The sequence below is a fragment of the Talpa europaea genome (assembly GCF_964194135.1).
Source record: "Talpa europaea genome assembly, chromosome: 12".
Lineage (NCBI taxonomy): Eukaryota > Metazoa > Chordata > Mammalia > Eulipotyphla > Talpidae > Talpa > Talpa europaea.
The window spans coordinates 46,928,932-46,942,435 of NC_140079.1; the positions used below are offsets into that span (position 1 = coordinate 46,928,932).

The window sequence follows — 13,504 nt, forward strand, 5'->3', positions numbered from 1 at the left end:
TTATTTGTCAGATTGCATGCTCGGTCTTCTCCATTCTATTCCTTTGAACACCCTATTCCACGCTGTCTCGTCCCAGCCTATCAGCAACCACAAACAGGAAAGCTATTATTGTTTTAGCCAATCACACTCAAGGTCCCGCCTCACTTCCTGTCCATCACTTTCCAAATCCCACCCAACACAGTCCCAGCCTATCAGTTTCCAAGGCTCTCTCGCGTCGTCCCGCGGACATTGTAGTCCTCTGAACTACATTTCCCAGGAGGCCTCGCGACCGCACGCGCCATTTCCGGCTGCGAAGATGGCGGCGCCCTGACTTGTCGGCAGTCGAGTTGGAGGCTGGCTCAGATTACGGTGAGGAAGAATTAGATGGTGAAAGCTTGCGGGACCCATCCCTGTCATCACGAGAGGTCCAGCTTCCCCAGTCCCAGAGGTCCAGCCCGTCGCTTCATTTGAGGCTTCCGTCTTCAGGTCTGGTTTCTTCAAATCTCCATCCCTTTTGTTGCAGCTCAGACTTTCTTTCCCTAGAGGTTGTGAAGGACTGCGAGATAGTCAGAGACCATCCTGGGCAACTCGCAGCCATTGGCCAGATAGGCAGCTGTTCCATTGACGTTTTTTCTTTCTTCAAAGGGAACTGTCATACCCATATTCGCGGCCCTCCCTGTGCAGAGACCCTCTAGGCGCCGAGCGCCTATTGGGGAAAGTCAGAGCGGTTGTTATTCCATTATTCATTAGAGCCTTTTCAATTTCAGGTAACAGAAAACCCAACTCAATCTGGCTTAGACAAGAAAGAGAAGTAAGAGGACTGGTTCAGGATAGCTGGAGCCAGGCCCTCAGAATTCTATGTCCTGTTACTTCAGGCAGGCTCTCTTTCCCCTTTTGGAGTCAGAAGGGGCCCTTGGTAGGCCTTGATTTCTATCCTAACAGCTTTGCGACTCTAACGAGTCCCTCTTCCCTACTAATACTATTGGAAGTCTGATAATTGCCCATCTTTGAGCTGGTCATTGATATGGTCATTGTTCAAGGAGGGGTGGGGTTTACAGGGTTATCCCTACAGGAAAAGGTGGGAGAATATTACTTACATCAGGGTGGAGGGCAGACTGAGAAGTTTAAAAGGCACCTATTCTGCAGATGAAGAAACTGAGGTCCAGAAGAGTGACTTTTTTTTTTTTTAATTTGTTTATTCCTACAAGAACTGGGGTACAGGCCAGAGGTGCGGGGGGTGAGAAGATTCACCAGAGACAGAGTGGGGAGAAGAATAAGCAGACTGAGTGAAATACGCTGCTAAGGGGAGCAGCTGGCAAGTCAGGAGAGATCTGCTGTGCCATGGGGTTTCTCCCTGGCCGGGGATCGAACTTGTGCTGCAGTGGTTGCAGATAGCCTCATAGGTTGAATCTCAACCCCTTGCGCCACCAGGGAGGCCCCAGAGGAGTGACTCTTATAGGCACTAAGCAGCTCACGCCCTACTGTCCTGTCTGGTAACCAAATGTTTTTAACACCCTAAAGAGGAACATCCTGGCTTCCCCTATTACTGCTCCATCCAGCCAGTCAGGAGCCATGGAGGTGGCAGAGTCCAGCAGCCCTACTGAGGAAGAAGAGGAAGAAGAGGAGCAGTCAGTTGAACCCAGGCCCCGTACACGCTCCAACCCTGAGGGTGCTGAGGATCGGGCACCTGGGGCCCAGGCCAGTGTGGGCAGCCGCAGTGAGGGTGAGGGCGAGGCAGCTAGTGCTGATGATGGGACTCCTAATGTCCCAGGAACTGGCCCTAAGCCCTGGAAGGTGCCCCCACCAGCTCCTGAGGTCCAGGTGCGGACACCAAGAGTCAACTGTCCAGAGAAGGTGGTAAGTGGGAAGCTTGGCCTGTGTTCCAAGCTATTAGAGAACCATTGGTTAGTCATTCTTGCCCTTTGGGCATCAGTTGTAAACATTCCCTTTATATTACTTTCCTAAGGCTGCTACTCCAAATTACTACAAACTGGGTAACTTAGAACAATAACAGTTTATTCTCTTGTAGTTTCTGGAGGCTAGAAATCCCAAATCAATCTGTTGCAGTCTCCATAGGGAGTCTTCCTGCCTCTTCCAGTTTCTGGGGGCTCCAGGCATTCGTAGCTGTATCACTCCAGTCTCTACCTGTCTTCACTTGACCTTCCCCTCTGTGTGTCTCTTCCTCTTCTGTTTTTTATATAGTGACATTTGTCATTGAGACAAGGTGATCCTATCTTAGTTATACCTGCAAAGACCCTAATTTCAAACACAGTCACATTTTGGGATTCTTGGTGGACATATCTTTGGCAGGGTCACAATTCTACCAGGTTTTTTTTTTTTTTTTGGTTCCGTGTCAGATGTTCTCTGATTTATTTATTTGCTCATCAAGGTGGTTTTCCCCTGAGCCAGTGCCTTCCAAAGTGGGTGGGTAGATTGGCTGGGAACTGGAGAAAATTCAGTGTCTTTTCAGAAAGGGTTGCTTAGAGAGCTGAGAGAACGGTGTGGGGGTCAGGCTGGCTGCCAGTCACAGTGCTCTTACCATTCTCCTGCCTCCTTGCAGATCATCTGCCTGGACCTGTCAGAGGAAATGTCACTGCCAAAGCTGGAGTCCTTCAATGGGTGAGAGGGACATTTGGGGGCTTGAATGTGCAGCCACGCTGGGAGAGACCCAGCCCCCAAGTGTAGGTTCTCTCTCTGAAACTCACAACTGCTTGGCCTGGCCTGGAACTTGATGGTATCAGAGGGTGGCAATAGGAACTCATAGTGATACAGCCCATCTGTTCCATGCATGGGAGAGCAGTCATTCTCTGCCCACAGCAGTAACTTGGACAGTTTGAGAAGCAAAGTGACTTGCTGAAGGCATCATAGCAAATGGGCAGAGCTAGGTTCACACTTAGTCTTGGCTGACTACAAAACCCTTTTCCTGAATAGTGGAGTCTCTCTGAGGTTACGTGCAAGGCCTCATCTGTGACTGAACGAAGATGGGGGTAGGGGGTTCTCAGTGGATCAGCTGTGAGACCCAGCTGGCCAGAGGGACCCATTTGGGAGAGAGAGGGCCAGAAGGCAAGTGTTGTAGGGTATTCCACCACCCTCTTGCTGTATAACCTGAGCCTCATCTTGGGACTGGTGGAGGGTTCCCAGGATGGGCAGTGAAGGGATGTCCCCCAGGCAGGATGCCTTGCCTTAACCACATCCTTCACTCTTCATCCTTCCTTAGCTCCAAAACCAATGCCCTCAATGTGTCCCAGAAGATGATTGAGATGTTTGTAAGGACAAAACACAAGATCGACAAGAGTCATGAGTTTGCACTGGTGGTGGTGAATGACGACACAGCCTGGGTGAGGCTAGGGCCAGACTGGGGTCCCCTGGGTGCTGGGGAGCACCTCATTGAAACCTGTGCTTCCCTGCAGCTGTCTGGCCTGACCTGTGACCCCCGTGAACTCTGCAGCTGCCTCTATGACTTGGAGACGGCCTCCTGTTCCACATTCAGTATCCTTCCAAGCAGGGACACCCTGGAGGGGGCCACCCTTTCTGAGGACCCTGGGAAGCTTGATCCAGGGAGGAAGTAGATTCAGGTCCAGCTGAGTTGAGACAGGCATGGACAGGTCACCTCCCTGAGCTTCAGTTCCTCATCTGTAAAATGGGGCACAAAACCTACTCCACAGGGTGGCTATGAAGATAAAGTTGTCTTCAGCCATTTGGACTCTGGGTGTCAAAATTCATCTACCTGGGGAGCACTTCATGCATTGAGTATACAGTAAGTGTTCTATGAATGGCAATATGTGTCTGAAAAGTTGCAATCACCATTACAGGTTCCTTCAACCCTGGCACAGCACATTCTATGCTAATGTGAATATTAAAGGTTCCTCTGCAGCCCCCAATTCAAATAGAATAAGATCCCTGTGAGTTCAAAACAAAACAAAAGAAAACACGAGTGAGTGTTGGGAGGATAAGGTTTTTCACTTTGGTTTTTCACTGTAAGGAGGGTGACCCTGGCCCTGAGGGAAAGGGGATGAGTCATGAAGGTCTTGTGGGCAACCAGTGCCTGTCCTGTATTTTGTGATCTGTGCTATGGGAAAACCGAGACCCAGAGAAGCCAAGAAGTTCAGTCTGGGTACCACTGTCTCTGGCACAATGGTTCCTGGCAGTGGGCTCCTGGCAATTAGGATGAGGGAAGCTACCCACCCCTGCCTACCTGTGTTCTGCCACCAGTTTTCTCCTTAGCATCCCTGCCAGATCTGGAAGGTCTCTTCAGCCTCATGTGAGTCCCTCTACCCCACACTCTTCATTCTATTCTTTTCATCCAGATAGTAAATGTTTTCCACTTTACAAGTATCATGCTCTCTGTTGAAACAGCTGGATCCTGCCATGGTAAAACAAAAGCAGCCACAGGCCTTACATTCTCTAGTGGATGTGGCTTTGTGCCAATAAAATTTTATTTATGGGCACTGACATATTTTTATATTATTTCCTCATGTCATGAAATATTCTTTGGTTATTTTTCTCCTTCATTTAACAATGAAAAACCAGACTTAGCTATGGACTGTTTTCATCAGCCCCCTAGTGGTGGGCTTGGAGCTTGTGTTGCCTTTTCCATTGTGACTAACCTGGTATAGCCAACTCTGCAAATTTTGCAAGTGAAACAAGGGGGTGGCTTTTCAGTGGAGGACATCAAAGCGTGTGTTTTTATTTTGCTAGGCTTTGCCAAAGCATTTGCTCAGGAAAGTAACCCTGTTCATTTCCCCCAGCATCAGGGTTGATGATACCATTGAAAATTCTGCCTAGCTGATAGTAGGAAGAGGCCATATGTGGCGTGGCTGTGCTATCCTTTAAGCTGTGTTCTATCTACTTTTAATCCATTTAAGATTCCCTTCAGTGATTTGTCTATTTTTATCTATTTATTTTTCTAAGGGGATATCAGCTTTTTTCTTGTTGATGATCAGATTTGCTTTTTACATATTAAGAACATGCCCAACATAAGATCTCTTGGGTAACATGAGATCCAGCTATGTTACAGTGCAGACGTGGGAACTGACTTAACATATAAAATCTAGTCCTCGCCAGAGACCCCAAACCTGATAAGGCAGTCCAACTCAGGATGGGGGATTCTTTGAGGGTCACCTAAATCTCCCTGATGGAACAGGAGAGAGGTCAGGCAGAAGGGTGAGACTGGGGAAGTTCTGGAACAGAGGGCATGACATTTGGGAAGGCTGAGAGGCAACAGTGAACTTGAGGTGAGGTGAGGCCTTGCTTGCCTTGTGAGGAGCTGGGTTTTCTGGTGTATGGAGCCTCAAAGTGTGGTTTGACTTGTTTCCCTCCCTACTGTGTGCAGCCAGCAGAAGACCGAGCTTCCGGTCACAGAGAATGTGCAGACAATTCCACCCCCGTACGTGGTCCGGATCATCCTTGTCTATAGCCGTCCACCCTGTCAGCCCCAGTTCACTCTGACGGAGCCCATGAAGGTTAGTGAGGCCTGCAAGAGGGAGAACTGCCTGCAGCCAGCAGGGTGATGGGTAAACACCAGGGGGAATCTTCCTAATCACAGGAGTTGGGGTAAACCTTCAGGCAGGTTCCCAGAGTTCAAGGCAGAAGCCGGGGTATCGGGGGTGTGGGGTGACCCAAGTCCCAAAGGCTGATGTCCTTTCACTGTAGAAAATGTTCCAGTGCCCATATTTCTTTTTCGACGTCGTTTACATCCACAATGGTGCGGACGAGAAGGAAGAGGAGATGACTTGGAAGGTGAGGGGCCCCGGTGGCTATGGGTGGCAAGTGGATGTAGATGGGATGTCTCACAACCCACCTACCCTGTGTGTGGAGGGTCATGGTCAATCAGTCAGTCATCAACCATTTCTCACATGTCAGCTGTGAGTTGATGGGGGCTGTTGGCTTGGTGGCCCTGGAGGCACTTAGAGTCCCACCTGCCTCATCCCCAATACCTCCTGCTTCTCTCTTTCTGCCTGTGTCCTCTGCCTATAGCACCCTTCCCTCCCTACTTCCTTAGGCTCTGCTGAGTCTTCATGCCCCAGCCCTGAATTATCTGTGAGACCTTTAGAGGGCTGTTTACTGCTCTGAGTTTCACTTTACCCAACTGCAAACAATAAGAGTTGAGACCAAGTCCTACCCATACCTCAATACCCAAAACAAAATCACTTCTCTGGGAAGCTTTCCCTGATCTTTAGGTAATATTAGCATGAGGGCAGGAGGTTGTCTATATCCCATGGTGTCTCTTCTGAATCGGGACTCCAGAACTGATCTCTTGGGGGTCCCCAACACTGACAGGGGGGACAAAGAACATTTGTTAAACAAGGCAATATATTTTGCCTGGCAAACTCCTTTTCATTCTTCAGAACCCACCTAATGCTCCTTCTTCTGGGAAGCCCTCCAGAGTCAGGGAGAGCCTCTCAGGGGAATCCAAGCCTAAACAGCCCTTTCCTGGCCCCCAGGACATGTTTGCCTTCATGGGCAGTCTGGATACCAAGGGTACCAGCTACAAGTATGAGGTGGCACTGGCTGGGCCAGCCCTGGAACTGCACAACTGCATGGCCAAGCTGCTGGCTCATCCACTGCAAAGGCCCTGCCAGAGTCATGCCTCCTACAGCCTACTGGAGGAGGAAGATGAAGCCACTGAGGTTGAGGCCACCGTCTGAACCATCCCTGTGCCTCTCAACCTTCTTGCACAGTGAAAGCCTTGGCCTAGAGTGCTGGCTCTCTGGGAACCCCCAGGAGGGGATTCCAGGAAATACCCAGGGTCCCTGGGGCCCCTGAAAGATGCCCAGGATTCTAGGAAGCATGCCAGGGACTCTAGGCACCCAATGCCTCATGTTTCCCAGCCTAAGTCCCACTCCCAGTTTGTCAGTTGTAAGTTTTTGTTATTCTTATGATTTTTGTCATCAGAATAAAAATCTCCAACTCAGGTCTGCACACTCATCTTGTATTAATTTGGACCTTTTAGAATGCAAATGACACAAGACCTACCCACTGAGTGGAACGGGTAATGGCTTCATTCTTGTGGATGAGAAATCAAGGGGCAGCTTCAGGTTTGGCTACATCCTGGTGCTGAGACAACCATGCCATTGGGGAGGACAGAAATACTCTGTGATTGGGGTTCAGTGTTCCATCCTTTCCTTTGAATCACCAGGAAAGGAGTGAGATGACTGTGGCAACTCTCCAAAACCCAACCCATGTGACTGCTGATAGCTTCATAGGTTGCATCTTAACCCCATGTATTCGCAGCACCCCATATGACTGTCTTGCCTGGGCCTTATTCTTTGGGCAGAGCTCTGTTCTGATTGGCCATGTCCTATAACAAGGTTGTCATTGTGTGGGGAGGGGAAAGCACAGCTCCATCAAGGAAAAAAAAAAAAAAAAAAAAACTGTGGGAGCCCCCAGAGGAAGGGAAGAAGAGAATAGAAGGCCACCATTCCACTATCTTCCAGGATAATGAACTTTGTGGAGAAAGAGTGCCAGCTAGATCCCCATCCCTATGAGCTGAAAATAACTTTATTGAGCAACAGCACTGACTGGGCACCTGTGGTGAAAAACATTCAATACTCACCAGTTGCGAAGATTTTCCCATTTTGCAGATGAAACTCGGGCTCTTAAAGACCCAGCGCTCCAAAGTAAAGGACTCCCGGCTTCGCGGGACTGAAAACGGGTTACTAACAGCTTCTGGAGACCCGAGCTGTTCATCACAGCCTTAGATAGCACAAGGGCTGGAGCCTCCTAATGGAAGCTGTTTAACGTTCTGTGGGTGCCCCCGGATCCCGGGATCGTGGTTCCACTCCCCCCAGTCCTGTGCGTCCGCGTGTCCCGGTCTTGAGATAAGAGCACAGCCGGTGGCCGCCACCCGCCCGGGTCCTTATCAGCGGCCCCAGACCCGACCTAAGCGCCACTCAGTGTCGCGGGACCCGGCGGGAACCACACTCAAGCCCCGATGCTCTGCGGGGCAGCCTGGCTGCGGACCCTGTTGGGCACTAGGGTGCTTAGCCTGGCGCCGGGGCGGGGCGGCGGGGCGGCGCGTGCGCACAAGGACAACGCGGGAAGTTGGAAACCAGCGAGCCCTGCGGCGGGGCGAGCTCGCCAGAGATGGGCTCGGCAAGTGCCCTGTCGCGGCGCCTGCGGGTGGCGCTGCGGGAGGAGGAGCCGCGGTGAGGGCGGGGCCCGGGCGGGCAGTGGGCACTGAGGGTTGCGGTCCGTTCTGACACTGTATCCGCAGAGCCGTGGAGGAGCTGCTGCGCCGAGGCGCCAACCCCAACTTGGTACTGGACGATGGCGCGGCAGCTGTGCACTTGGCCGCCAGAGCCAGGCACCCGCGCGGTCTTCGTTGTCTGGAGACCCTATTGCGCCACGGCGGGGACCCCAACGCCAGGTGAGGAGGCGGGGTCTGCGCCCGGGCGGATTCTTCGGTGCAAGAGAGGGGTCTCCGGGTTCCGAAGGCTAGACCTAGAGTCAGGAAAAGGGTGCCCCACGGTACGAAGGCCGGAACTCGTTCACCCAGATTTGAGATTGGGGGTCTTGGGGAGGGATCGTGACGGTCCAAGGGCTGAACTAGTGTCTCTGATTAAAGGTGGGGTGTGCGGTTGCGTTGGGTCCGGAATGGGGGGTCAAAGATTCGGATCTGCGGATAGAAACTCTAGGGTAAGAGAACAGGTTTATGTTCCAGCCCGAAGGCGTAGGTTCTAGGTTCCGAGGGTGCTCTCTTGGACTGGACGGCGAAGATAGGAGACCGAAGGCCAAGATTCGGGTGCTCTGTGGCTTAGATTGAGTACCCTCCGCTAACCCCTCCTCCGCACCTGCCACCAGATCCGCCGAGGGACTGACACCGCTGCACGTGGCTGCCGCCTGGGGCTGTCGCCGCGGCCTGGAGCTGCTGCTGAGCCGGAGAGCCGACCCTGAGCTGCGCGATCAGGTTGTCCTACACTGACAGCTGTGGGGTGCACCCGGAAGGGGAGGGAGGGAGGGAAGAGAGGGAGAGGGCCTCGGATGCCCCCTGCTGACTGTGGTGCGACAGGACGGATTCCGCCCCCTGGACCTGGCGGAGCAGCAAGGACACCAGGATTGCGTGCGCGTCCTGCAGGAGCTGGAGGGGCAGACCTGGACCGAAGCAGAGACCCAGGACCCACAGCGCGAGCCTGGCGGTGAGTAGGGTCTGCACGGTGGGAGGACTTAACTTCTGGTCCAGCTTTTTGTGACTTTGTCTCTGATGTCCCGTCTCCCACTAGTTCTGACTCTGTCGTCCTGTCTCCCTCAATTTTTTTTTAAGATTTATTTATTTATGCATACAAGAACTGGGTTATAGGCCAGAGGTGCAGGGGGTGAGAGGATTCACCAGAGACAGAGTGGGGAACAGAACAGGTGGATCGACTGAAATACACTGCAGAGGGGAGCAGGAGGTGAGACAGGAGAGGTCTGCTGCATCATGTGGGTTTCTCCCTGGCCAGGATGGGATTCGTGCTGCAGTGGCTGCGGATAGCTTCATAGGTTGCATCTTAACCCCTTGCGCCACCATGTCTCCCTCAATTTTCTCTCCATCGTACTATCTCCCTCCTCTTTGTGACTTCTGTGTCCTCTTTCTGTTTGGACTTGACTCCCATCTCTGTCTCTCCCTCCTCTCTGACCTCTTTCATTCCCTGTTTCAGAACCCAGGCCCTGGTGCAAGGGATTGGATGACAGCCCCTCTGATCCTCCTCATGTGACACTGGAATCTACAGCACTGGGGAGAGGTGACGTCAGGGTCATGGGCCTAGAGGCCGCCCCTGGACCCCAGAGTCTCCTTGCCCACCCTGAAGTTGCTGATGAAGATGGGAGCTTGCTGTCTCCAGAGTGCTGGGACGACAGCTCAGATGTCTCTTTTATCACTGCAATTGAGTCCTCTGGAGCTGACGACCTGGCCCCACGCATTTTCCCTTGGGCTGGGTCAATGCCTCAGACCAGGCAGGGGCTCCTGAGTGAGCCATGTTCTCTGGGTACCCCACAGCTGTCACATGGAGCCATCATGGGGGGCAGAGAAGCAGAACTAAATGCCTGTCTTCAGGCCCTGACTCTGACCTCTCCAGATGCCTCCCCCTCCTCCACAACCCTCCCAGCCCAGAGCCCAGTCCCTGCCCCACCTAGGGAACTACTACCTGACCCCTGCAACTCCCACTTCCTGGAAGAGGACCGTTCGTCCCTCAACAGTGATGTGGCTGCGCTCCGGCTGACGGAAGATGAGGCAAACTCCACAAGTGGCAAGGACCCCATCCCCTCTTGCTGCCTTCCGGTCCCCACCATGTCTGACCTGGAGCTGCTGCAGGGCCTCCGAGCACTTGGGCAGAACCCTGGGCCTGTCACTCCCTTCACCCGCCCATACTACCTCCAGCGACTGAAAGAGCTCCAGATTGCTCCTGGTTAGTCCCTTCTGGGCTTCTGGGGCCCATGGAGCTTCCTGGAGTCCCCAAAGGCCCCTAGCTCTCAGTTCTACCTACTTCTCAATTATACATCTCTGGGAACTACTCCTCCCTCTGTCTTCCTTGACTCAGTTTCTCCTCCCAGGTTTAAACTTTTCAGGACACAGTCCAGAGCTGGCTGAGGCCTTACGAACAGGCCAGATCCCAAATGCCCAGGCAGACGAGGATGTGCTTGCCCAGCAGTTTGAGCAGCCAGATCCCACCAGAAGGTGGAGGGAGGGGATCATGAAGTCTAGCTTTACTTATCTGCTGCTGGACCCCAGGTACTGGGCGGGAATGATCTAGAAGTGGGAACTGGAAAATTCTGTGATTGATTCTTATTTGCTCTGTGTCCTTAAGAAGTGAACTGACCCTCTCTAGACATTAGCTTCTTTATCTGTAAGAGGCAACTGGACTCAACTCATACTGTTGACAACTCATGCTGTCCTTGGGGAGCAGGCACTTCTATCGCCCTATAAAATGGGGGCTACTAGATGAGGATCCAGTTTGCTCCCTTTTTTTTTTTTAAAGATTTATTTATGCGTACAAGAGCTAGGGTACAGGCCAGAGGTGTGGGGGGTGAGAGGACTCACCAGAGACAGACTGGGGAACAGAACAGGCAGAATGACTGAAATACACTGCTGAGGGGAGCAGTGGGCGAGACAGGAGAGGTCTGCCTCGCTATGTGGATTTCTCCCTGGCCAGCCGGGGACCAAACTCGTGCTGCAGAGGCTGCGAATTGCTTCATAGTGCAGTGCTTAACCCCTTGCGCCACCAGGGAGGCCCTGCTCTCTTACTTTAGAGAGTGTATCTGGGAAGAGTCTTCTCACTTTTTTCCTCTCTGAACCACCCACTTCATCCAGGGAGACTCAAGACCTGCCAGCCCGGGCCTCTTCACTGACCCCGGTGGAGCGCCTTCGAACTTTTGTCCGTGCCATCTTCTATGTGGGCAAGGGGACACGAGCCCGCCCCAATGTCCACCTCTGGGAGGCCCTCAGCCACCGTAGGCAGCCAGGAAAGCAGGTATGGGATAAAGAGTAGGGTCATGCCAGGGGTAGCCAGGTAGAGGAAAGAAGGTATTGGGGCAGACGCCTGACCCTATCCTGACCTTGCAGGCCTGCCCGAAGCTACGCCAGATCTTGGACATTTGGGCCAGTGGCCATGGTGTTATCTCTCTGCATTGCTTCCAGCATGTGGTGGCTGTGGAGGCTTATACTCGAGAGGCATGTCTTGTGGATGCTCTAGGTGGGTGCTTGGCTCATGGGGTGGGAGTCACATAGGGGTCATTTGGTCTACCATTTCCCTCAGCCCTTCCCTCTCAGGACTTTAGATTCATTGTTATGAGCAACTGTTGAGTACCAACTTTGTACCTGCGTGTGCACATATTTTGCTTTATTGGTTTATCCCTGTTTAAAGGCAATACACAGTGAGTTCATTATCATATACTTTGCTGGGGTGTCCCTGTAACTGTCATTAATTGTGACCTCACTGTCAATCTCTTCAGGGATCCAGATGCTGACCAACCAGAAACAAGGACACTGCTATGGAGTGGTAGCAGGCTGGTCACCTGCACGGCGGCGCCGCTTGGGGGTGCATTTGCTGTACCGTGCCCTCCTTGTCTTCCTGGCTGAGGGTGAACGAGAACTGAGACCCCAGGACATCCAGGCCCGTGGTTGAACACTGAGGGGTTGGCCATCTAGACTGAGAGGTCAGAGTTGTTTATTGCAACTGCCCCACGAAAAAAGAGCAATTCCTGATCTCCAGCTCCAGAAGGCTGGGGTGGGGGACATATGCAGCAGTCTAATTCCCTGTCAGGTTGAGGGAGGACTTTGTTACAGACAGAACTGCTGGAGAGGCAATGAACTCCCTATCATAGGAGAACAAGTAAGGACCGGAAGGTTATTTGGAACATTCTGGTGCTTCAGAACATGGTGTGCTTTGTTAGTTTGGTCCTGTTTGTGTGGACAGATTTCACGATTATCTCCCAGACAAAGGGGGCCCACATTCTGGGATGGACTCAGGAATCTGCCCAACTGAAGAGCCAAGCTTTGCTGCTTCCCAGCTATGGTTCCTCAGACCAGTAATTTGTGTCTGAGACTCACTTCCCTCAGTTTTACACTGTGAACAGTGAGAGGTCTTAGCTCTGTGGAGAGCTGATTAAACAAAGGCTGTTAGGGTTAAGCGTGACCCAGAGTCCTGTACTAAGCCAGAAGCCTTCCTGCAGCTCAGATGGAAAGTCTGTGGTGATGGACGGACAGCCCTGGGAGATTATGGGGTGTACAGGTGAAAAACCAGCTCTCCTTGGTATCATTGTGTGACTTGTGTGACTTGGAAGTTGCTTCTCTGAACCACTTCTTCCACTGTAAAATTGCATCAGTAACTCTGACTTCCTGGTGATCCTGGTTCTGTGATTTCAAACTATTCACACAGGTGTTGAATAAGATGTTGGCAGGATCTTTTAAGTTTTCCAAAAGTTGCTTTTTCAAAGTGCCCAATAGGTTTAGGGACTTGGGATCTGCTGCTTCATTACCTGCCCGTTACTGAGGCTCAGCTAATAAGTCCTTCTGGGGATGGACTGTAACTGGAAGCTGATTCCTCCTGCCCCCGTTCCTCTCTGCTGGGCCCCTGGTTCCTTGGGAATGGCTTTGACATTAGGGGCCACTACCAGTGAGACAGGTCTGGGCTCTACCACTGTAGCCAAGTTGGAGAAATTTCTGAGCTTCCATTTCTTAAATGTAAAACAGGAAGGTCCAGACCCGAAGTCACTTGATAAAGCGATAACAATGAAAACCACGTGCCATCACCCAGGGATTCACAAAGGAGTCACTGGGAAAGAAGGCAGAGACCCAAAAATGATAGGATTTGTTTCCCTCTAGCGTTTGAAGCCAAGTTACTGTTTGATGTTGGGGCAGACCTGTGCATTGCAGAATGTCAGGCAGCACCCCTGGGCCCCTGCCAACAGAAGTCAGTAGCTCGTCCGCTGCAGTTGTGGCAGTCAAAACTGTCTCCAGAATTTGATAATAGACAGTTGCTCCCCTGAGACGCTCTGGTCTAAACTAAAGGTGAACTAACAAACCAGTGGGGAAACACTGAAGGTGCAG

At 52.0% G+C, this 13,504-nt stretch overlaps 2 protein-coding genes across 3 annotated transcripts; both read left to right on the forward strand.

Annotated features, from left to right (window-relative positions):
* Nucleotides 1-1,533: 1,533 nt before the first annotated feature.
* BABAM1 (BRISC and BRCA1 A complex member 1) lies at nt 1,534-6,819 on the forward strand (the record flags this gene model as incomplete). 2 transcript variants are annotated; one of them, XM_084250836.1, is made up of 8 exons in its annotated part: nt 1,534-1,836; nt 2,540-2,598; nt 3,197-3,317; nt 3,390-3,468; nt 4,216-4,240; nt 5,312-5,441; nt 5,632-5,718; nt 6,423-6,819. In XM_084250836.1, 8 exons carry the CDS (start codon nt 1,552-1,554, stop codon nt 6,624-6,626), a joined length of 990 nt encoding a protein of 329 aa, XP_084106962.1. In that variant the 3' UTR covers nt 6,627-6,819. The 2 variants fall into 2 exon arrangements, with proteins under 2 accessions (XP_084106962.1, XP_084106961.1); XM_084250835.1 differs by lacking the exons at nt 3,197-3,317; nt 3,390-3,468; nt 4,216-4,240 and having other exon boundaries at nt 1,552-1,836.
* Nucleotides 6,820-8,064: 1,245 nt separating this feature from the next.
* Nucleotides 8,065-12,080, forward strand: ANKLE1 (ankyrin repeat and LEM domain containing 1; the record flags this gene model as incomplete). Its single annotated transcript, XM_084250022.1, has 9 exons — nt 8,065-8,126; nt 8,195-8,347; nt 8,782-8,887; nt 8,990-9,116; nt 9,618-10,364; nt 10,510-10,687; nt 11,267-11,426; nt 11,519-11,648; nt 11,908-12,080. The coding sequence occupies 9 exons, from the start codon at nt 8,065-8,067 to the stop codon at nt 12,078-12,080; spliced, it is 1,836 nt and encodes a 611-aa protein (XP_084106148.1).
* Nucleotides 12,081-13,504: the final 1,424 nt, after the last annotated feature.